The sequence below is a fragment of the Pelecanus crispus genome, chromosome 1 (genome assembly GCF_030463565.1).
Source record: "Pelecanus crispus isolate bPelCri1 chromosome 1, bPelCri1.pri, whole genome shotgun sequence".
NCBI lineage: Eukaryota > Metazoa > Chordata > Aves > Pelecaniformes > Pelecanidae > Pelecanus > Pelecanus crispus.
Window position 1 is genome coordinate 59702581 of NC_134643.1, and position 25740 is coordinate 59728320.

A 25740-nucleotide genomic window follows, 5' to 3' on the forward strand; every position below is an offset into this window, starting at 1 on the left:
GCGGGGATTTTGGGGAATGGCTGGGTGGTGCAGACTCTGGATACCAAATTTCAGTTTGGTTGCTAAGCCGTTATATGAGGCTATTAAAGGACCCAGAGAAATTCTAGAACAGACACCAGAATGCCAAAAAGGATTTGACTCTATCACACCTGAACTGATGAGGGCTCCTGCTCTGGGTTTGCTAGATTTAACCAAACCTTTTACCTTGTATGTGCATGAAAGACAACGTGTGGCACTAGGAGTTTTGACCAAGACCTTGGGAAGCAGGAAGAGACCAGTGGCTTACTTCTCTAAACAGTTAGATGAAGTAAGCAAAGGATGGCCTGCATGTTTGAGAGTGGTGGTGGTGGTAGTGTTGTTAATCAAGGAAGCCAGGAAACTAACCCTGGGGCAGCCAATCACAGGTTTGGTGCCACGCACGGTGGCAGCGGTACTTGAACAAAAGGGGCATCATTGGATTTCCCCTAGTACGTTAGCTCAATACCAAGTAGTACTAATTGAATCAGTTGATATTAGTTTAAAAGTGTCTTTGACCCTGAACCCTGCCACTTTAATGCCAATAGATGAAAAAGGAGAGCTGGAGCATGACTGTATGCAAATTATGGAACAAGTATACTCCAGCTGACCCGATTTAAAGGATGTGCCTATAATCAGTCCAGAGACTGAACTTTTCACCATCAGTAGTAGCTTTGTGATGAATGGAGAACGGAAAGCTGGATATGCTGTAGTAACCTTGCAGAAAGAAATTGAAGTACGGGCCCTGCCACCTAATACCTCTGCTCAGAAAGCAGAAATCTTAGCTTTGACTCGAGCCTTAGAGTTATCTAAAGATAGAAGAGTAAACATCTATAAAAATACTAAATATGTGTTTGGAGTGGTCCACGTGCATGGAGCTATTTGGAAAGAGCGTGGGTTACTGTCCTCTCAAGGAACCCGTATTAAATATGGATCAGAAATTTGAAAATTGTTGCAATTTCTTCTGGGGCCAGGAGAAGTTGCAAGTGTATATTGCAAACCTCATCAGAAAGGACAAACAGAAATAATTAAAGGAAATGGAAAGGCAGATGAAACGGGCAAAAGAGTTGAGCAAAGGGGATCACTAATGGGAGCACTGATCCCATCAAGAAAAGTTCAATGGGAACCTCCAAATTGTTTTAAGAAGGAGGATCAGCTTGCCAAGTATTTAAAGTGTACCAAATCAAAGGAAGGATGGTGGATAACCAAAGGTGGGCAAGTATTGATTACTACCCCAATGGTAAGGGAAATACTGAAGAAGACCCACAGTGAATCCCAAATGGGAGCAGATGTTTTGGTTGCAAGTATCAAAAGATAGGCTGTAGGACCAATAATGCAAACTTTTGCAAATTTTATTGTGAAATAGTGCCCAATATGTTGTAAGAACAACCTGAAAATACAGAAAAGACCTCCTCCCGCAGAGGTCAAGAGGGGTCAAACCCCTGGAGAATACCGGCAAATTGATTTTTCTGAGCTACCAAAATGCAATCAGTATCAATATTTGTTGGTGGGGTTAGACACCTTGTCAGGATGGCCTGAAGCTTCCCCATGTCATACCAATAAGGCTAGAGAGGTGGTAAGGATATTGTTAAGGGAGATAATTCCTACATTTGGGGTAGCTGAAGGGATGTCCTCCAATAATGGGCCACATTTTGTAGCTCAAATAGGTCATGAAGTTGTGAAATCTTTACAAATAACATAGGACCTACTTGCTGCTTGGAGACCACAATCAAGTGGCAAAGTTGGCCGGATGAACCAAACTCTGAAAAGACAAATTTCAAAACTTTGTCAGGAAACTCAAAGGAAATGGATAGAAGTGTTACCAATAGCATTGATGATCACTCCTAGAATTAGACAAGGAATTAGTCCTCTTGAGATTTTAGATGGGAAACCATACCCCATAAATAGTTTAACTGGGACAAGTGATCAAATGCGTATTACGGGAAACCAATTGTTATCCAATTAGCTGTTATCTTTGGGACAGGCTCTGTCTTCCCTTCACAGGTATGTGAACGAGAGAGCGCCAATACCCTTAGATACCCCAGCTCATCCTTTCATTGCAGGAGATGAAGTTTACATCCAAACGTGGAAAGATGAACCTTTGAAAGAGCAATGGGAAGGACCTTATCTGGTATTGTTAATTACCAACATGGCTATCAAAGTAAGAGGCATTGGCTCCTGTACTCATCATACGCGGGTAAAAAAAGCACCGGTGGCAGAACAATGGAGCTCTGAGAAGACAGGAGAAACCAAGATAAGACTTTTCAAGAACACATAAACTGGTTTTGCATCCCAAAGCGATTTTTGAACTTGATTGTAAAATATGTTTTTATGTAGAGCTTTTGATACTTTGCCACGTAGAAAGTAGCATGTGTGTGGTGAAAGTTGTGAAAGTTTTAATAATGTACTTCTACATTAATTGCAGTAACACAGAACTTATTCTGAAGCTGGTTTAAGACTCTCTTCAAAACTTGACATCAGTGGCTGCATGTTTACCTACTCCTAAGTCCGCAGAGAATCCCATTCCATGGGGGGTACTAACCAAAATGTAGGAAGACATGTGGAAAAGGGAACCTGATGGGTCCAACACATGGTACAGTAAAGAAGGAAAATACACCCTTATTTAAAAGGACTATATTTAGTCTATAATTTAAACTCTAGTCTATAACACTACATTTAAAAGGACTCTGAAAGACGGTACCATGGATAATTGTAATATCAGTAAGTCTGAAACTCCATGGGCCAAAGCACTAACATAGAGACCATCAGGAGATGAGTGTTCTGATACTCCGTGGGGCTGTCAGATACACCAACTCAGAAATTATGCAACTCCATTCAATCATACCTGGTCACACCTGATCAATAATGGCATTGCAAAACAGCCTGGCTTTAGGTTTGTTATTATTGCACGAGCATGGAGTATGTGGGTACCTGAATCTTTTAAACAATAGCTGTTGTGTCCACCTTCCAACTGTAACTAAGGATCTGGACCATCAACTAAATGATATTAAAGAAGTAGCAAAAGCAAGTAGGGAACTAAGAGCAGGCTTAGACGGAGGCTGATTAAACAAAATCCCAAACGGACTGGGATACTCATTAGCTGCTTGATTAGAAAGTTTATTTCAAAGTAGAATTGTTGTAATAATAATACTGATCATTATTTGTGTTGCTGTTAATTGCTTAAAGAAAATATTGTTACAATCAACTAAAGGACATTCCATTATGTTAACACAAATACGTGGTGAGATGCCTGAAGCTCTTAAAAACCCTTAGAGTCTCAAAGGGGGGAATTGTTGAAGGCTGACCCTGAAACGCAGCTAACATCCTATCAGGCCTAGATGGTTTTGTAAGCTGGCAAGTAAAGGACACTTAATCATCCCTAATCAGAAGAACAAACATTCAGTATCCTTTAACCAAAGACATCCCAGAGCAACTAGACCTCGAAGGAGTACCGAGAGACTGATACAAGGGAACATCCTAGCCCAGAAGGCACCGAAAAACAGTAACTGGGAGAAAGGTAATTCTGGCAGGGGGAGATGTTGCGAATGCAGATTCGTGAATCCTGCTGATTATGTTAATTTGACATGAATGAGTGACTTTACACAGTTTGATTTAGTAGCAGTTTAGAATTCACTTGTGGCAAATTGCGGGATTTGATTGTGATATTTTCATAGCACTCAATCATCAGTGATTAACAAAGTGATTAGACAAAATTAATCAAAACAACGACGTAGTTAAAGATTCGAAGATGGCAAGGTTCACTCTATTACTACGTGGAAGAAATGCACAAAGGAAAATTAAGTTACACTCGAGTTAGAATGATTTGGAGAGATCCTGGCTGCAGGGGATAAGGAGGACCCTCCCGTTGAGTCACGAGGTTCAGAATAGACCCCCTTGCTTTCTAAACTCATTTTCAGAGAGGAGTCTAGGTGCAGCTACATCCAATCTTAGTCTCAGACTTGGTCAACGGTTTATGTGAATAAGGATAATACAGATGTATATGTCTAGCAGCAGTATAAGATTCACTTTGTAATTAAATCATACACCTACAGACTACTTAAACTGATTTACACATGCATACACAGACATGAATATATATATATATTGATTTACACATGCATACACACAGACATGAATATATATATACATATTTATATACACTTATATCTAAAGGTACACCTGTTAAAAATTCCCCTCAAGTTCAGTGAAATACTCACATCGAATGTCTTGGCATTCCTCAGTGCGCAAGGGTTGAGCCTCAAGGAGTGAAGGGTTTCAGCCCAGGCTCCACAATCACTCTTCGGCAATGGACCTCTGATTTTAGCAAACTTTAAGAGTTTGCTAGCTCTGAGAAGCGTCCCACTCAGAGGGAGATGCTGGTGCAGCCTGCCACAGTCCAGGAGAGCTCACAAGGCCTCACTTAGGAGGGCTGTTTTATAGGATCATGCGATGATTGGCTTTAGTCATCAGTAAATTTCCATCCGAGCCACAATCCGGGTCAATAATTACTGGAATTCCAGTAACGATGATACCGCTCCACTCAGTTATGTTTCAAGGCTGCCAGGGGTAACTGATTGTTCTCGCTCCCTGCATCAACCATGCAGGACTTTCTGATGAGGACAGGGCCGCTCTGCGCATCAACCATGTAGGAGTTTCTGGTACAATTAAGGGGCGCCTAACTGACCACCTCACTACACAAAGGCTGCGGTCTGGCAGCAATTCCTGAGGCCATAAAGCTGTCGAAGAAAGAAAAGGGGGGAGGGGCGGGGGATGCACCACCACAGGAGATCACGACCACCCACTCAATTTAGGACCAAAAGGATTTGCCCGCCCCACACTCGTAAGGAGCATGCGTGCTGATTTACATAGCAAGCGAGGCTAATCAGAATATAGTTGACCAATAGCAGATAGGATGGTAATTACTAACCAATCATTGTAAAAAGAATGCTTACTAACTCTGTGAGTTTTGTGTATAAATAAGGCACAGAAAGTCTTGTTTGGTGTGCTAGCACCCATCTCTGCGCAGAAATGAAATAAAATCAGTACCTCGACCCAGTGTGTGAAGTGGATTGTTGCGCACCGGGTAAAGAACTCCCTTTGTGAGACAACACCTTCACGTTTCTTGCCTGTCATTTTCTGTTACCTGCCCCACTCTCACTGCACCTTACGAGTCCTTTGGTTTTCTTTCAGTCATGTATCTTCTTCCCCATGGTTCTCCACAGCCTACTTTATGTATCCTAGCAATGTTTCTTTCTTACCCTTACAATACGCTATGACATGCTGCACCTTAACATTAAGAAAGGCTTCCTGGACTTCAACTATATTTTTCTCATCTTTTGTTTACCCTTCTATTACTGTCTGGGTTTTTTTCACATTAGACAATACCTATTTCATGCCAGTAGTGGAAAGGTAGAGATATGAAAGCTCCTTGCTGACCTTTAGATCTATTTTACACACACACAAACCTTCAACAGAATTGCTCTTGAGAATATAACTTTTCTTCCCAAGGTCTCCAAGCCTGTCTTCTTCTGATAGCATTTCATGCTGTTAAGTCTGCATTTCCTGCCACAAGTTTGGCCTCGGTGTCGTGAATATGGATTTTTTTGCACGGCTTTGGTTTACCAGCAATTTAAGATTTATTAATATTTTTGAGATCAATCACAGAATTTGTGTATAATTCCTAACAGCACTTAAGCATCAGCTAATTTAGCAGAGCAATTCAATGGAATTTGTTGCAATCAAAATAGCGACTTAGTTACAGATTCGGGAATGGCAAGGGTCGCCCGAGACTTACAGCAGGGTTGCAGGCACAGATGGGGTTTAAATCAAATCACACACAGACAGAGTGACAAACAGCTCTAAATCAAATCCTGTGCACACATGCACACAGACAAACAGTTCTGAGTCAAATTGCACACACACACACATCGAGGTTAACCTGTAACTAAAATTTGCCTTTTCGTGAGTTTCATTAACTACTCGCTTTTATGTACCGGCATTCACCAACAGACAGCTGGTGAACCTCGCAAAATCAGGCCTTTGAGTCCTCATGAAATTGTCAACAGATGATCCTTCAATCCATGCAAAATCTACCCTGAGATGCATCCCAGCTCAGGGGGAATATGAGGTCACACAGTTCGCTGCAGTCCCAGAGAGACCAAAGGTCTCCCTTTTGCATCGCTGTTTATAGGATCTCGAGATGATTGACTTTGGTCAGTATTTTACATTCCGGCCACAATTTGTACGGAGTCATTCTGGTGTACAATTCAGGCAGCAGACGGCCCAGGTGTGGGCAGAGACTGCCTGATGCTGAGGCACTGCATTTGTGACCAAGGTAACAGCGCAACAGGGCTTACCCTGGGGTCTCAGGGTGGCCTGGGGGACTGCACCGCCACATTCCACCCACTGACCAAAGTCAATCTATCTCACCACAAAGTAGTGGTGTGGTCACCTCTTGCCTCTGTGCCTATAAATAGACAATACCACATTCCAGTTGTACTTTGAGGGAAATGTTTTCACATTTTGTCAACCTCCATAACTTCTAAAGCTTCATTAAATACGGTTACACGGCATTATATATGCAGTGGAAGGGTCCTTGCGATAGTATAATTTCCTAGCCATTCTCCACACTCTGATGTATAAAACAATGTTTAACAAGAAGCATAACATAGCAAGAGTCAGTAAAATCACGATGGGGTGCAGCATCAGGTTCAGTGATCCAGTTGCCATCGGAGACCATCCAAACAGGACTTCCCCCCATTGATGTTCTGCATCCCTTTTAACTCTTTCCAATACTCGACATACTTCTCTTCCCCATCGTGACGGACTGTAAGGAGAGTTTTCTGTCCCGTTTTCTGTGCTTGTTGCAGGAGATTTATTAAATCAGGATGGTGGAAGAGTCATTTGACTAAAGTCAGATTCATTCCAATAGGAGCTGGTTGCAGCTCGCGATATAGCATGTAATCAAGAGAGAAATTTTTGTGAGTAGTTACGAGTACAGAAAAATTGAAATCACAACCAATGATTACAGAAAAGTTACACACACATAGGTTAGAGTGGTTGGATACATTGTGAGCAAAATCATCTATTAACCAAGATCTACACAAAGTTCTCGTACATACACATCCCTTTCCAATATATATAACTACAGTTTTAGTAACCTGGTTGGGGTGTATTTCAAAGTGGCAAATATTTTGTTCTGTGTCCAAACAGATATCATGAGCTTTAAGAGTATTACTTTTGCAAACAAAACCTTGTGGTTCCCTTACAATGCATGCACTTACATCAATTGTTTGCCACTTTCCCTCCTTTTGATGAGCCCATACCCTGTGTTCTAAGGGATAGAGTATGGTTCCATTGTGATTTAGTCCTAGTGTAATGATTGGGTATATGGTATATACCGAAGCATCACGTATTGTGAGGACAAAGGCACCAATCTTATCACCTTCTGAATGGCAAGTAAAGTTAACTAATTGCCACCGTGATTGAAACTCTTTCTCAAACTCTGAGGCATTGTCCCAAATCCCTTTGATGAACTTCAATAGGTAGTGTTCCCCCTTCTCCTTCTCTAATAATAGCTGCTACTACAGACTGTATCCATAATTGTGCTTGGATACAACTCAAGGCAAGAGAGGTGTTACCCTGGGTTGCTCCGAGGGCATTTACAATTAGTTGATGGTCATTTTCTTCGATTCATTCCCAATGAGGTAGAATGTCTGATAGGAGCCATTGACTTGCTCCTATTGCTGATAAAGACCATTTTAGTGGATGTTCTGATTTGTTTAGGTCGACAGCGGCAGCAGTTACTTTGTTCATTAGGACCTCAGCGTCTATGCTATTCAATACTCCCAGTCCTGTTCCTTAAGATACCAGTCACATTTCTTTTTGGTCGTTTTGGAGAGGCGAGAGTTCATCCATGTAATCATGCTAGCCAGCCAGTGTAAGCTACTCCCAAAAAGGCAGAACAACCGGATCTAATTGCTGACACATTAGTGCCCAGTGTAAGTTCCACCCTTTTCAGGGACCAACTAGGGTTAAAGACAACTTGCTGCTGGCCTGTATTTTTAATTATATAAGGGCCGGTCTTATAAATGTAAGGAGAGAACTTAAGAGGAGGCCAAGTTGGTGAGGACGGTTGCTTGATATCAATTTTGAACTGGAGGCCTAAACTGGAATGAAATTTGGAGTCTGCCCAAAGACACATTATGAGTGTTGGGCAGGATACAGTAAAATTATACCAACATTCGTGTCCAAAAGGACAGCTATGTGTGTTATCAGGACCGCGTCCATGTTTTTCTCCAGCATAGTCCACAATAATGCGTGAAACTCTCTTACACTCAGTGTGGTTTTCAATTCACCATCCTATTGAAATGATGTCTCCTGTTGTTCCCCTTAAAGATGGAATCTCTTGATCCTCATCTTCATTTTTTCATAATCCACTCTTGTCTATGAAAGGTATTGTTATATGTAGTACTACTACAGATAAATTTAAAGATTTAGCGGGGTAAGTGTCAGGTGCAAGTTCATTACAACCTGTATAAGCATTAACCCACAGTCACCCTATTGTACACAAATTCCATATTTTGCACATGTCAATCTTAAATTTAATCATCAGTCCTACTCTACGGTGGGCCTATCCACAAATCACAAAACCAGGTTCCACTAAGGTGAAGTTATACCAGCAACCTAGGTTGCCATAATCGCAAAATTTTGTGTCTTTTCTAGTCCAGGTGGAATCAGCATTATAAACAGTCATTTCTGTTGGTTTCCAATGGGTAGATTCATTGATTACTCAGCATCCTACTTGAATTTCTTCTCCTGGAGTGCCTTGGAGTAGGGGAACAAAATTTTTCCTGTCCCACCTCCATTCCTTTTTAAGTATATCTCATTTCCATGCATAACCAAAGTAGAAAAGTTTAAACCTGCCCTTTCCCTCAATGTTCCCATATTTCCAGTATATCTTACTAGTGCATGATTCCATGGGTTTGTGTTTGAGTGGTGGTGATTATACCTACTCTGATTAACAGGAAAAGACAAGTTGCGGTAGGGCATATAACCATTGCTGTTGTTGCCATCGATATTGAAAGGGGTTACCCCTCTTATGCTACAGGATAAATCAGTTAATTAGACTTTAAGTTGGCCTGTCATAATCCTAAGGTGATTACATCAGTTTGGGTAAGTACAGATATTTGTGCTCCTGTATCTATTAGGAATTTAGTTGGCTTTTGGTGAGGACCTACAGAAAGCATAGTGTAAGGGCCATCATCGCTTATCCATTGATGAATATTGATTTCATCAATATTCAGCAGCAGGTGGCCCAGGTGTGGGCAGAGACTGCCTGATGCCAAGTCACTGCATTTGTGACCAAGGTAAAAGTACAACAGGGCTTACCCTGGGGTCTCAGAGTGGCCCGCGGGGCTGCACCACCACACTCAGGCAATCTGGTATTATTGCAAGATGACTGTGATCTCTCACAGGATCATGAGGAGGCTAAACTGTTCATTGCAGATAAGCCAGAAACTTTGAAAAAACACAAAGGGCAATATCTGGATTGTCTTCCATGCCAAATCTGTGAAGGCCATTGAGAAGGCTATTGAGTTACTTGAAGTCTTTCAACACATTGGACTGGAAGCTGGAAAAGGGCACTGGCGTTTATTTGTTCCTAGGTTTGAGGGTTCATTTTCATCAGATAGTTGCACACTCTTTCAGTTACCTGTAGCTTTGGTATTCATTACTATTTGCCCATTTAACAGACTTCGGTGATCCTCAGAGATTGCTGCCAGGAAAAGTAATCATCCGATTTCAGGTTTTTGAAAAGCTGAATAGCCTGCATTTTTGATACATCCTTTTCCTTGCCAGTGATGGATTCATCATCAGATACAGGCTTCCCAGCTGTTGTCTTGCCTTCAGAAGGTTTCTTGACTTGGTGGTCTTCCTGACTAGCATCCATCTTCACACTGGATTTTAGGCTGTGGAAGCAATAGTCACCAACCTGGCAAAGGAAAACTGGCTCAGTGCTGTCAGGGTTTAACACCACCAAGTTACCCTCTGACGAAGGCTGCTTTCCAGGAGGATCGTTTCCCTTCTGTGAGACAGGCAAAGAAATCTTTGTGGGTTCTGAATGTCCATGGAGACCTACAGGGACAGTAAGATAGTCTCCAAGAGTATCCAGGTGCAATTCAGGAGAAGAGGTTGGTGCTTGACCTGAAACCGGCACTGCGACACCAGTTTTCCCAGGAGAAAAGTCATGGCGAGGGTGGTCACTGGGGGACTGGGGCTCCTGCGAGTCACAAGGTAACTCCCCAGCAGTGACAAGCGGCGGATGGGTGGAGTTGCTGGCTGGTGGCAGTAACAGGCTCTCTGTGGTGATGTACTCCAAGGGGCGCTGCTGAGGAGACGTGATACAGCTAAGAGCCTTTGGAGATTTCTGCTCTTCTCTTCTGTCGTTTGTGCCTTTCCCACAGGCTGGTGGAGCTGCTGAGACTTCTTTGTCATTGTCGAGGTGCTGCATCGTTTCCTTCTGATCTGGGAGCTGGAAGGGCTGTGGAGGACCTGCTCCCGGCTGTTCTTGCTTCTGTGGAGCCTGGGGACAGTCTTCCTTTGGCAGGGTCACATACTGAAGGGAAACTGATTTCTCACGGACTCCCACTGGGTCCACTGCCAAGGTCGGATGCATATCAGGCTGGGAGGACATCACTGGGCTGTACAAGTATGGACCATTGAAAGCAAAGCAAGGGATTGCTGTCTGGGAAGCAATACTTGCACCAGCACCGTTTCTCCTTGAAACAGGAAAGGAATGACCAGCAATCTGACTTGAGCAGAGAGCTGGGGCATTCTCTGGCTCATTTAAAGCATGGTATGAGTTCTGTAGGTCCAGTGTAACACGGGAAACCTCTGCCTTTTTAGCCTGCCCTTCAGGGGACTCTGCCAAAGTCTTCGTCTGCCTGAATGTGGGAAAGTTAAAAGTTGCTCATGAGAGATATTATTGTGGTAAACATTAAATACAAAACAAGCTTAGCTGAAAATGCACATAGCTACACATAGGGTTACAAAACAATTTTCTTGGAGAAGCAGGCTAGCCCAGAGAGCAAAAAATTGTATCCCTTCCTCAAAAGCAACTTGTACAGGCTTTTTTGTGATGGAACATTTGCTTATATCCTGCCATGAGTTAGGGAGCTCTTTGAGACTATCAGCCACAATGTCACTGTAATGTGCTGTTCACTCACCTGTCCACAACTTGAAGGAAGCTCGCCTGCTCCATTTTCTCTGAAAGGTTGCATTTGTTGAAGTCCAGCTGACTGCTTGTTGGCCAGTCTCCTAAATGTACTTTCTGAAAATGAAACAGCAGACATGACAAAAGAGCAGTGTCTCACTGGCAGTGGAATCAAGAACCATACATGGACAAAGAAAACAAATAGGAGAGCCTACAGCATCTGGCAAGGAGATGGTTACTTCAAAATCATATTGCCTTACCACTGACCTAACTATACAAGTACTCAGTGAGCCAACTAGGCAAGGTGCCCTCCTAGGCCTGTTATTTGTGAATAGAGAAGGACTCGTGGGAGATGTGATGGTAGGTGCCTGTCTTGGCTGCAGGCATCACAAAATGGTTGAGTTTAAAATTTTCTGAGTAATAAGGAAACAGGGCAGCAGAGTTGCTACCCTGGATTTCAAGAGAGCAAACTTTAAGCTATTCAGGGAGCTACTTAGCAGTGTCCCCTGGGAATCTGCTCTTGAGGGCTTGGAAGTCCATGCGTGCTGGTCAGTTTTTAAGAGCCACCTTTTAAAAGCACAGGAGCAGGCAATTCCTGTGTGTCGTAAGCCAAGCAAGCGGGGCAGATGACCAGCTTGGCTGAACAGGGAACTCCTCCTGGAGCTCAAGACAAAAAGTAAATTGTATGATCTCCAGAAGCAAGGTCAGGCTTTGCAGGAAGATTACACAGCCATGGCTTGTATATGCAGGGAGAAGACATGGAAGGCCAAAGCTCAGTTAGAGTTGAAGCTGCCCAATGTTGTATCAGACAAAAAGGAGGGCTTTTTTTAAGTACATTGGTAGCAAGAGGAGGTCTAAAGAAAACATTAGAGCAGTATTTGTTGATGATAGTCACCTGACTAATAGGGATGAAGAAAAAGCAGAGGCATTCAAAGCAGAGGCGTTTTTTGCCTCAGTCTTTAATCCTGCTGATAGACCTTGGGCTGCCCAGTCCTCGGAGTCAGAGGACCATGAGCACGGGAACAGTGACTTTCCATTTGTGCACACTGAAATTGTAAGGGACCAGCTGTATCAGCTGAATGTCCATAAGTCCATGGGGCTTGATGGGATTCATCCCAGAGTACTGAAGGAACTAGAGGATGTTACAGCAGGACCCCTCTTGATCACCTGCCAAAGGTCTTGGGAGTCTGAGGAGGTCCCTGCTGCCTGGAAGCTAGTCAGTGCTATTCCAATTTACAAGAAGGGCATGAGGGAGGACCCAGGAAACTACATCCCTGTTAGTCTAACCTCAGTTCCTGGCAAAATTATGGAGAGGATCATACTGGGTGCTATTGAAAGGCATTTAAAGAACAATGCAATCATCAGGCACAGCCAACACAGGTTCACAAAGGGAAAGTCATAGAATCATAGAATCATAGAATGCTTTGGGTTGGAAGGGACCTTTAGAGATCATCTAGCCCTAACCCCCTGCAGTGAGCAGGGACATCTTTACCTAGATCAGGTTGCTCAAGTCCTGTTTAAGTAATTTGATATCCTTCTATGACAAGGTCACCTGCCTAGTGGATGAAGGGAAGGCAGTGGATGTAGGGTTTTTTTATTTTGATAAGGCTTTTGATATTGTCCCTCACAGCATCCTTCTGGACAAGTCATCCAGCTGTGAGATGAGCAGGTACACAGTGTGCTCTGTGAAGAACTGGCTGAAGGGCAGAGCTCCAAGGGTTGTAGTGAATGGGGCTACATCTGGCTGGTGACCAGTCACCAGTGGTGAACCTCAGTGCTCAGTTCTAGGGCTGGTTCAATATTTTTATCAATGATCAGGAGTTGAAGGCACCATTAGCAAGTTTGCAGACAATATCAAACTCGGAGGTGCTGTTGACTCTCTGGAGGGACAGAAGGCCTTGCAGAGGAATCTAGATAGATTGGAGCACTGGGCAATCATCAATTAAATGAAACCTAACAGTCTAAATGCTGGATTCTGCACCTGGGGCAGAGTAACACTGGGCACAAGTATAATCTGGGAGAGGAGTGGCTGGAGAGCAGCCCTGCAGAAAGGGATCTGGGGGTGCTGGTTGACAGCAGGCTCAGTATGAGTTAGCGGTGTGCCCAGGCAGCCAAGAGGGAAAAACCGCACCCTGGGGTGCACCAAATACAGCATAACCAGCAGGTCAAAAGAGGCGATTATCCCTCTGTATTCAGCAATGGTGTGGCCTCACCTTGAGTACTGTGTGCAGTTCTGGGCCCCAAATTTAAGAAGGATTTTAAGGTACTCAAATGCACCCAGAGGAGGGCAACAATGCTGCTGAAAGGGCTGGAAGGCACGTCCTATAAGGAGCAGCTAAGGACTTTGAGTTTATCTAGTTTGGAGAAAAAGAGGCTGAGGGGCGACCTCATTGCTCTCTACAGCTTCCTGAGGAGGGGAAGTGGAGAGGGAGTTGCTGATCTCTTCTCCTGGGTATCCAGTGATAGGATGTGTGGGAATGGTTCAAAGCTGCACCAGCGGAGGTTTAGGCTGGACATTAGGAAGCATTCCTTTACTGAGAGCATGGTCAAACACTGGAACAGGCTTCCTAGAGAGGTGGTCGATGCCCCATCCCTGTCAGTGTTTAAAAGGCATTTGGACAATGCCCTTAATAATACACTTTACCTTTTGGTCAGCCCTGAAGTGGTCAGGCAGTTGGACTAGATGATCATTGTAGGTCCCTTTCAACTGAACTCAGCTGAACTGAACTGTTCTGTTCTATTCTATTCCAGCTTTACATAGCATAAGGGACAGGAGAGCTTGGAGAGCTTGAAGAGCTCACAGAGATGTTGCAGGTTCCTACCACAATAAGCATCAAAGCTACTGCTTTGTGCAGTGTCTGCTCTTTTCCAGCACCATATGGGGACACTCTGGGCAGTATTTAACCTATAGAAGTATCATGACAGTCCTTCTGTACCAGCTGACATGAGAAACAGAATTACTGGGATGTTTACAAAACTTAGGATAAGGTAGTCCAGTGCAGGGATGGAATCTTTCAAAACCAGGAAAATAAGGCAGTGAGCACTTGTGGATGGAGAAACAGGTAGGAGGTAGGAGACAAAGCTATTCAGGTACAAGAGTGGGAAAAAGGTTCCAGTTTTTGCTGCAGAGAGCAGGCAAAAGAAACTCACATGAGGCTTTAGTATAAGCATAACCAGTTTGTCTTCTGGCACGAGAGAGTCTGTGCTTAGTCTTTGCCATCTATTTGAAAATGATATATTCAACCAGGTCATTACGGTGAAAGTCCATCTTACAGCAACGTAACAAATGTGCGATGGTTAACAAACATGTTCACTCCTTCACTCGCACACAAGTGTAGATACTGTAAGTGCTCATTCGCCTCACACAAAGGCCATGTTGTAAATTATACTCATTGGATTGCCCTGTATCTATACTTACTGTAACCTATCCCTTATGAACATAGAATAGAATCAACTGTTACAGAAGAATATGTCTGTGTGTGTGTGTGTGTTGGGGTGGGCACATCATTGAATCACCTATTCTTGCAAGACTGGAAAACTCTTACCACCAAAATGCCTATACCATCCTTTCCAGATGGGTTGGGGTTTTTTGGAAGGGAGGAAGAAGGGAGGGAGGTTCTACTTACACACCTTTGACCAAATGCTGTCTAAGTGTGTTCCTCAATTTCCAATAAAGAATGCTTGTCCTGGTAACAGACAGGCATGTGATAACATTTATTCCAGAAAATCCAGCTCCTTAAAATAAAAGTTTCTTTAATAGGGTTACCACCCCATTCTAAAAAGCTCTGCATTAGTGTTGATTCCTATCTGGAGATGAATGAAAGCACCAGCTGATGAAGTTTGCTAACGACACTAGATTATTTCAGTCAGTTAAAATGTTAAGGTGCTGAAAATGTTCTAGCTTGACTTCAAATCACAGTGATGCTGACAAGCACAACACAAAGAATTCTGCTAGTATGAAGATAAGATCACAGTTATGTTGAACATGACCAGGACTTCTCCGAAAAATAAGGCATAGACTAATGAAGATATCTGTTCATTGTGGACTAGGAGACAAGAAGAGCTCTTAAGACTATTGGAGGTCCTGAAAAAGAGAGAGAAATAATGAACCCTTCAAGGTACAGTTCCCTCTTACCCCCAGGTAGCTCTGGATCAGGAGACTCTTGCTGGGGTTCGGAATCTTTTCCTCCCACCTTTGCTTCTTCCTGCAACAACACCACAGACTTTTCAAGATTTGCTTCTCAACGTGGTTGCAACCAGGAAAGACTGCACCCTGTACACTATGCTGCTTTGCACAGCGAGGCACCACCAAGGCCCCGGCACGCCACCACCCAACTCTCACCCTTGCACAGACATGCACAAGGCTGCCCATTGCACACCAATGCTCATCTCCACATAGACCTCTCCCTCATGGGGGACAAGAAGTGCCTCAGCCTTTATGCCACCCACGTGGCCAACACGCTGCTAAATCTCCTAGTCACAATGCAAGCCTACCTGAGGAAATACTTATAGCTGCAATAAGCAACTATTAGCAAAGTGATGATGAGAGCTGGGAATATTGCTGGCAGAACCACTGGTGACAGAGCTGAAACAGAGAAAAGAGAAATAGGTAACTACCTGCAGAGTGGCTGCTTCCCATAACAGGTTTTCCACTCTGGTCACTCTTCATGCAAGCGGATCAGGGAAATGTAGCTGGCATGTCACGGGATAGGATCATGAGGCCTTCAGACTGCTGGGTTACCCTCCAAAGTGGGACAGACCAAACGTGGCCTGAGCAGCTTACTGATCAAAGGAGCTCATTCTTTCTTTTACTGATTCTTTTTTATTTTTTACTGACACCGGAGTAAAATAATTATGCTGATAAGAAGATGGTTAGGTACCTTACTCCACCATGAGCAACAGGCAAGCCTTCAGGCTTCTTAGGTCTGCCTTATTCAGTACAGTCCTGAAGAGATGGGGTCTCAGAGATTTTCTAAGAGTGAGCTTCCTCTGCCAATGGCCATAACTGATCATCAACAACACACCAATTTCTTCCTGAGTACACTCATCAAACTCTGCCCACGGTCTTACCACTACGAGCTTCCTCAGAACAAATCATCTACGATCATATTAGTTTGGGCACAAGACCATATCGATAGTGGACATTCTGCCTCTAAGTCCAGAAACACCAAAAAACATGTCAAGGTTCCTATCTCCAGGAGACTCTACTGCGTGCTTTATGCAACCCTAGAGTCACTCTGCAAATACAAAAGACTAATGGCTTATATTCTGCCTTCTTGCAGTCTCAGGCTCTTCAGTCACTGAGAGCGGAATGCACTACTGGAATCAGGAAACAAGGAGGATCTTCTGGGCAGGATCTTTGCTTAGTTCTCCATGTGGAAAACTTTATAGTTTGATGTACTCACCTTGTGAAGGGAAGTAGGAAAGAGCTTAAAAGGTGATCCCTGCTCACCTCCTTCATTAGCATTGCAGCTGGACTGCAAGGATGCAGGCAGGACAGCTACCTTGTTAAGCGACCGCAGCTAGCTCCTGGCTGGACTGAACTTCAACCCCAGCTTGGAGAATGTATTTTTCTATAGAGGCATTTCAGCCATTAACAGTCCACAAAATCTTACAGAACTAGCCTACATGAAAAGTACCATGTCCAGTCTTCCAGGTGAACTCCTCACTCCATTCACTCCAAGGCCCCTCATATTCCAGAGGCGTATTCACCCTTGCACGCATTTTCCCCCTGTATTCTGTAGATGGTGCCAGCATCTGCAGGGTGAAGATGAAGGGAGGTTCATCATTGCTGATATTTAGCTTCCGGAGAGTCTGGGGAGAAGAAAGAAGCACAAACGACAGAATTGAGAGGAACGGTCTTTCCCATTTGCCCAGCAAAGAGGAATCCAGGACTCTGGCACTTTCTGAGACTTACCTCTTTATCCTGGTTGGTTTTCCAGTACTTGACTTGGTATCTCTGTTTTATGAAACCATATGCCAAAGTGTGTTTTATCCACCTCAGTTCATACTCTTGGTTCTCTGTCACTGTTACTGACACATTTGCAGGTGGCTGCACCTTAACTGGAACACATGGAATGTCTCAGAGTACTTATCAACATACCAGTCCAGCACTCCCTTTCACCACTGTGAACAGCTTTCAGAGACTGAAAACAATGTTGGTTTATGCAATGTAAGAAGTCTCAGCTTTTTAACACTTCTTAATTCCCTGCATCTTCATTTTCTAGTCAAATACAATAAAACAGTAGAGTCAAATACAATAAAACACTAAACACAGTAAATAACGGAAAATCCATATCCATCAATACTGACAGCACTCCCTGTGTACAGAAAAGCAATATTTGAAACATCTGTACTGGTCCACCACATTTCCAGAGATTTTCAGCTCTCTTAGAGCTACTATCTGATATTTGGTATCAAATATCCCTGATCGCTGCTTGGGGACTGGCTGGGTGTTGGTTGGTGGGCAGTGAGCGGTTGCATCACTTGGGGTTTTTTTATCCTGGGTTTTATTTCTCTCTCTCTCGTTGTTCTCCTTTTCATTATAATTTTTATTACTAGTAGTATTATTATTATTTAATTTCAATTATTAAACAGGAGGTCTCCCAGCTTTAGTCTGTGAAAAGCAGCACCAGTACCTCCAGATACATGCAGGCAGAGGTGATCCACCTGGCGCACCTCACTCAGCAGAGGACTCCTACTGCATCCAGTGCTCCAGGGGCCACTGCACAAACCCCCTGCAAGAGCTCCACTGGCTTCTTGAGAAACCACATAGTGACACACTCCCCTCAAACACCTCTCACCACAGCTCCCTCTCACCTGGGACACTCACAGAGAAGCCAGCAGGGTGGCAATCAATCACTGAGAAGCTCTGCGTCACAACCAGAATTTCTGCACAGCACTTTCCCCGCGCTGCCACCAAGGAACTCCATACCTACAAGCCACCGCTCCCAGACCTCTGACCTGACACAGTGTACACTTCCTTTCTTCATCAGTCTCAGTTTCTTCCTCTGCCCACACACTTTTCCTCCACCACCGCTGTCCTCAGCCCCACTTGCCCAGACAGGCACCTCTCTGAGAAACAACCAGGAGAAGCAAGAAATGACACAGCAACTCACTGTTCTTGTGGGCTTCAATCCGTTTCTCCTCCATCTTGGCCCGGACAGACACATGGTACTGGCTTTGACTGCTGGGCTTGCGAACAGGGATGTCACAGCTCTGCACCACATACGGGATGTGGGGCAAAGCCTTCTCGTGCACAGGAGAGCACTCCTCTTCTCTGAGGGGAGAAAAAGAGGTTGTGCTGAGATCGGGGGAACGGGATAGAGCAGAAGCTCCATGGGAGAGGTGCAGGCACACTGCCATGGGCAGAGCACCTACGCTGATGCTGGAGTGTCCTTGAAGAACAAGCCAAAGAGGACAGAGGTGATGATCGCTTTCTTCACTTCCCAGCTGCATGTCAGACGATCTGCACCATTGAAGAGGCAGCGAAGGTTCCTGGGCTGAAGGCCACCTTCAGAGAAGATGAGAGCAAGCTAAGTGACACGAAAGGTCTGGCTTCTCAGCCAGTGCTTCCACCCCCGCACAGCCCCGCTCCGTCCCACGCTACCTTCAGGGGTCTCCCACGACACCTCCGTGCTCCACTCGCTGTACTGCCCAGGGAAGCCACTGGCCTGCTCTGGTCTGGCTCGCACACGGGCAACGTAGGTGCTCCCCGGGACAAGGTCCTCACGGCTGAGATGGCAACGTGTGGTGTTTGAGAGCAAGAGCGAGGCAGCTTTCTGTTGTTGGGGGAAAGGAAGGAGAGTGGAGAAGGAGGAAATTGGGGAGTGGGGGATATGCACACTTACAAATTAAAAAAAAAAAAAGTGCATCCTCCTGGAAGGGGAAGCCACTGCAAATGTATTTTGCCATTTTCCCACATGAACCCACAGGTTCCTGTTGGAACATGCTTTAATTCCACTTGGGAGGGATTCTGGGCAAAATCAATTCCAATTCAAAACCAAGTGCAGTGCTTTCTTCAGTGAAGAACAGATCTTTGCATTCTGTTCAGGACAAATGGTATTTCACTGGGCAAACAGGAAGAGAGCCCCTTCCACCCAACCTGAAACTACATTTGTTGCATCTCCTCCTAGTGCCTGAGAACAGAAAGGCCAGTTGTTTGCACAACATTTGGCACAGGCTCTCAACCGCCCAAAAGGGTGCTGCCCAAACCAGGGCAGCCTGGCTCCTCCGCTCTTACCTCCCAGGACTCCCACTCCCGCTTGTAAGTGACTTCATAGTCCAGTGCATTGCCCAGCCCTTGGCTTCCCTCAGCTGCTTTCCAGGTCAGCAAGAAACCTCCTGATCTCGTCAAGCTGACTGAGAAGTTTTGAGGTGGGAGGGTCTGAACTGAGAGGTTTTGAGGTGGGAGAGTCTGAACTGGAAGGTGAAGGAACAACCCATGAGAGGAGATAGTGAGGACAGGGACATGAAGAGGAGAAGAAAATGCCTAGCTGATGTTCTCTGAATGACAGAATCTGGATATTTAACAATTTCCCTGGAGTGCTACAAATAATCTATGATTCTTTTTCACCACAAAGTGCAAACTCTACAAGACCTGGGAAATATATTCATGAACAGAAGAGGAAAGCAGAAATAGCAGTGCTGTTGTGCAGCTTCATAGCAACTTTGTGAAAGAATATGTTGTAGAGCATGGTGCTGAAACAGAAGGCTTTTTTGATATCTTCCCCCAATCCCAATCAAGACGTTGGTTAGCTGGCAGGTCTACCCCGATTTATGGTGGACTCATTTTTGTCTATCCCAAATGCACTGAATTTGAAGGTGGTAGTATGGCCTTATAGCCATTTAACTTCACTCTTTCTTACGTTTCAAGTTAAGGGCTGACCTAAGTATCTTTTTAGGATTAGATATTCAATATATTAATCTGAAAAACTTTTAAATACACAAGGATAGAGACAAGAGGTAGTGGTTCATCTTTACCATTCTGAAACAAGTAGACATTTAGCTCTGCATGCAGTGTCAGGTCAAATTTGAAGTTGTAGGTTCTTTGATCGTATCCATCGATTTGACACACCCAGTGCATTGTGAAGTTCTGGCAGTCAGTGTGGTTTTCACCTTTGTGGGACCTGCAGGTCATGTTTTTGTTCCTGGTTACACAGAAAAAAAGCGTGACTATCTGAATAGGATGCCGCTAGATGGCCCAAAGTGTGGTTTCTGAAACCTTCCCCACATGCGATTTTATTCTGTTTCTAAATCAATGTTTATCACTGCATTACATTGGCATACTCCTGTAGTTCATTAAGTGACATGAATAAATTCTCTAATATCAAGGACATCTGCTTTATTCTCTCTTCCTTTCCTCAAAGGAAGATGCACTCACAATACCTATCTTGGGTTGGTAGGTGTCTGGGCTGTGAGCACAACCTCTTTCGCTCCCCGACAAGGAGTTTGGCTACCCATGCTCAAGGCTGTCTAAGATGGAATCAGCCTGACTGAGGGCCTCCCCACCTTCACTCAGAAGCTGCTTTTAATTTCAGGCCCTTGCTTTTGGTCCTTGCCTGAGCTATGACACAGCCATATCTGTGCCTGGTGACACATGTTGCTGATTGTGATCCATGGAATTGACTTCCTAGCTTGCCCTTAAGCCTGGCTGCTGGATAGGGACTTCCTTGGGGATCTGGACTGAAGGCTGATCCTCGTCACTCTCACTGTTCTGTTTTTCTTGTTACTGTGGGATTACGCCATTGTCAATGACATCAATGCCTTGCTGTCATCCTCAGCTCCTAGCTCACCTTCCCTTAGCAAGCAAAGCTTATTGCTTCTATGACAGTAGGGTTGGCAGTTTACATGTGGACATATATATGTTACGCTATGCTTACACTAGAGAAATCAAAGAGGGTAAGCCAAAGAAATGCAGCTAGCAGTTGGAACAGAAATTTTGTGAGGACTATGGTACTGTAGTCCTACTCCTCAAAAAAAAAAAAAAAAAAAAAAAAAATTCCATGCAAACTGTGTAGTCCTTTGTGCCACAGAAACACTTCTGTGGTTTGTAGACTTCAACCCACAGCAAACTGCTAACATTTGGAATGTGATTCAGTACTGCAGAGACTGTAAGGAGCACCTTCTCCATTGACTTCAACAGCTGTCAGATCAACTCATGAATGAATCCTAGAGCTCTTTCTCAAAAATAAAACCAAGGTAACTTCTTCCTATTCTTATTTTGCATGTTTTCTTTCCACCGTCCAATCTCTCTGCTGTTTAGTCCTCCATCTCCTGCTTCTACTATTATTCTCTTTTCTCCTTTCCCCTACCTCTTCCTTCTTCTCTGTCCCTTTCTCTCCCTCATACTCTCCAATTTGACTATTCTGCTTTTTTCTTGAAAGGAAGCAGAAGTAGCACAAAGATAGTGGAAGACGTAGCCTAGTATCTCTGAGAGGAAATCCAATGAGACAAACAAAATTGTACAACATCTGGTTTTCTCACAGTTTCTTTTGCAGAAATTATTTCAACATAGCTATGCTCTTACTGGCATAAGGAAGAAGCAGCCGCCTTTGCCATTCTGATTAGTTATTATTACTACTGCCTCTAGTGTAACACATCCTTCTCCATTCAAGTGCAATAATTAACATGTCCTGCCATATTTGGTGTTTGTGCTTTCACAGCAAAAGCAAGGGAGAGTGATTGGAAAGATAATGAAAATTATTTGATTAGCATGCTCTTCTTCCTGTTCTTCCTCATCCTGTACAGATCCAACATTCTCCCTAGCCTGGACATAACACTGGTGTCTGCAAGCTGGATACTACACTAGCTGCAAGCCCAGTGCACTGTCCTTTTGTCCAGCTCCATCTCTTAGGTTCAGCAGCCAAGCCCCTTCAGACCCTTCACAGAACACCAGCCAGGCACTTACTTTTCAGAGCTGTTGTCAATGTTCAGAGTCACATTCAGGAATTGATGAGCCTCTGAACACTCCATCCATGTGCAAATTGTAAGAGATATGTGGTCGTTATAACACTGTAGGGTCTGCATTGGGATGCTCTCTGAAAAGAGGAAGTAAACAGAAGATGGATGGGGCTAAAGGAAGCAGTGGAAAATGCATAAAATGAACACAAGCTCTGCTACTGTGCTGGAGAAAGCAGAGGCAGAGACAGAGAAGTGAGGAGCTGGGTGATGAGATCTGCTGGGAATATCCCCTATGTTGTTCAGCTCATATTGCATGGATTTCACAAATAAAATTTGGCCCTTTCACAAATAAAATTTCCCTTCATGGGAAAGCCTGAAGGCAAGAAGTCTCCAACAGCAGCTGCTGCTCTTAGAGTAGGCTGGACTGTCATTATGTTGCCATTTATCAGAATTTTATTGTGAGTCTTAGGACTGGGAGAGCCTCAACTTTTTGACTCTGCTTGTTTGTAAATCAAAATGGTCATGCAAGAAAAGTAAGATTCTGGTCTACAACCTCTGAAGAAAAGCTGGAATTGTTTTGTAATAGGTAAAATTAATTTTCAAGAAATATTCTAATTCAAAAGATAAGTCCAAAGGGTTAAGCTTGGTGGTTTTAAGCCTCATTGGACTTCATGCCTTTGAAGCAAAAGGGCCTCGTAGCACTGGCTAAAACCTCAAACACATCTTCCCTTTTCTGTTCCCCACCCCTAGACAGGAATCACAGTGATTCTCATACAGTGAACTATGATATAAGACTTCAGATTGTACCTCTGTTTCTCTTCCTGAACTGCAGAGACCTGATGCTCTATGAAACTCCAACACAGATGGAAGGCTGGTCAAGCAAGTGTAAGTATAACACAGAAAGCCTAAAAGAGCAGCTATCTCCAATGAGAAGCCTGTTGTCTCCTATGAATGAGCTTTTGATATTCCCAGTAGGAGGAAATGAGAGTACCATGATGAACTGGGCAATGTTGAATGGGGATTTATTTAGCTGAGCACTCAAATCAGCATCGGTGTCCTAGGATTAGCATAATTCTGAGTCCCGGTAAATCTCTGCATAGATGTACAATAAACAAGGGTCTAAGCTGAATGGGAGGACCCCCAGGACCTAGGCAGTGTAGTGTTGACTTTTGTACCCCTTAATGACAGAAAGAATCCAGGAGACATTTAGAAAAACAACTTCTAAGAACATAATTATAGATTTTAAAAAAAAAAAAAAAAACAAACCAAATGCTCTCAACAATTCACTGCTCTTCTAGCAGTCAAGAGATGTCTCAGTAGGAAGGCAGTAAGTGCAAGATATGAGTGAGTGATTTATTGTTTAAGGCAAAAAAACAGATGCCTTATTAAGCAGGACATTCAGCTTTGCCTTTGTGGGTTGCTGTCGTGGTGGTGAATACGTTCACATGCCCACCGAATAAGCCCACTTGCCTTACCAAGAGTTATGCCTCTAAGAAGTCATATGCAAAAGTGAGAGACACCCACTCTGGTTAGCTGCAATGACATTTAAGTACAGAAAGGAGAAAGCTTCTTGGCAAGGAAAACATATTAAAAAAATCCATCGTCTGAAAAATTTGTGTCCCTGTATCAGTAAACAAACATACCTTATAGCTGGATTTGCAGAGAACCTGCTTCTCCTTTTTCTTTTTGTGAAAAAGCTCTGTGCAAGAAGGAGCTGTATGAGGAAAGGTCACTGTTAACCTGGGAAAATGAATGTGCCCTTCCCTGAGAATTCAAACTCCAAGAACAGGCACTGGTGTTGTCTCTGCTGTGATGGGAACTACTGACCCAGGGTCAGCTTGGTTGAGAGCTCATTTTTTCAGAAACAGCAGCCAAGAGATGGTGAGGGATGATTTTGCCATTCCTAGCAGGCCTAGGGTAGCTGATGCCTAATCTTGCAAGAAACCCCTGTGCCCAAGTCAAGTCACTTTCAGGTCCAAAAAGTGAAATATACTGCAAAGACAAGGTTGTTGCAGTCATCATAGGGTTGTTCCTTGAGAGACCACAGAGTCCATGGCATTCAGTACTGAGAATCACGTTAGGCAAGAGAGCAGAATCCTCCCAAGTACCAGAGATATGTGTCTATCTCTGGAAAGATAAGTGTGCAACAGGTAAATTTTTCAATACCTTTTATTCAATACCTCAGAGCCTCCAACACTTATGAGTAATGACTAAGTTCCTCACTTACATAGGTGCTGTGCCTCTGCTCTGCCAGCTGTGTTATCAACCAGCTCTCAGCTCCCTGTCTCTTAGGAAGCAGCCAGCCCTCGCTCTAACTGAAGAAAAGGAGAGTATCACTTGGAGGCAGGACACGTCAACAGACATAACAAAGAAACACCTATTATTGAGGAAAAAAGGCAGGTTGGGAAAAAAATTTTCTTTTGGTATAAACCAAAATGATATCTAACAATGGGACAGGCAAAGTCACAGCTCATAGTGGTAATAGGCCTACTCAGATGCGAAACTTCATGACTAGTCAATTTAAGTAAATACACTAACAGGCTTTGAACATAGTCTAGCCCATGAAGTTTGGGGTCTTGCCTAAATACCATTCACAACTTTCTTATTGACATACATCTGGAGTGTTTAGCATAACCTGTAACTACATATGTGTACCCTCACAAAGTCTCCTTCTCTTTCTGTCACCAAGATGAAAGCAGAAAATAAAGGGAGGATGGAGAAATATCAGGCTAAAAGAAAAGGAACAATAATAGAAAAGAAAGGAAGAAAAAATAGAGGCAAAGAGTCTGAAACTCACCTCGAATAGTTTCAACCCCCAAAATGAAGCATGGAGCCAGAAGAAGACTGATGAGCTCCCTCATCTTTACACCTTTGCACACAAGCATGATCTTATGTCAGGCAACAACTCCCTGCATCACTAGCTGTTCTTCTTCAAATGCGTGCTCAACAGCCACTGTTTTTCTTTCTTTGTCACCAGTTGTAGCTGAAAGCAAAACTCATGTGTTTAGCTCGGAGAGTCTTGGGCCCAAACCACCTCTCCCATCAACACTGCCATGATCTCTTGGATTAGCTTCATACGAAGATAATTTATTAATGGGAAAACGTTCTGCCTCTTCACCAGAGGACAAGGACAAAGCTTGCTGTTTAGAACTAATGGTAGGATTTTCCACGTCCTTCCTTCACCCTAAGTTATGAGAAGGAATTAATTATCCATGTTGATTCACCCATCTGATCCATACAAAGTACACCCTGCTGTTCCATTGAATCATGAACCTGTCCAAAAAGAAATACTTCCTTGCCTCTCTTACCAGTCCTACTCACAAAAATGTACTTCTGGTGAATTGAGAGATCCAATCCTCCTGTTTCTTCACTTTAAGACCTGATTCACAGGGCTTTTAAGTCCTTGTTTGTTTGAGGAGAGAGGGCTCCTTGCCAGTTCCTTCCCCACAGTAAAAACACGTTTGCTTTCCTGAATGCTGAGTGGTCTTCAAGGCAGGTGCTTCACAGCAAGCTGTTATTTGACTTTCCCATTTATCACTCACATGGAGTCGGTGCAAATGCAACTACCAATGGGACACCCACAGCCCTACCCCTTCAAATGAGTCTGTGCT

At 43.8% G+C, this 25740-nt stretch overlaps 1 protein-coding gene across 1 annotated transcript; it reads right to left on the minus strand.

Moving 5' to 3' along the window:
• Positions 1-9611: 9611 nt before the first annotated feature.
• Positions 9612-25014, minus strand: LOC142594811 (cytokine receptor common subunit beta-like). The gene is given in 13 exon segments (XM_075720443.1): positions 9612-10958; positions 11241-11344; positions 15363-15432; positions 15722-15812; positions 16867-17041; positions 17145-17290; positions 18346-18537; positions 18540-18740; positions 18837-19008; positions 19470-19618; positions 20210-20376; positions 22137-22266; positions 24927-25014. Coding segments are annotated over 13 exon segments (2883 nt in total). The 3' UTR covers positions 9612-9760.
• Between the last annotated feature and the right edge of the window lie 726 nt (positions 25015-25740).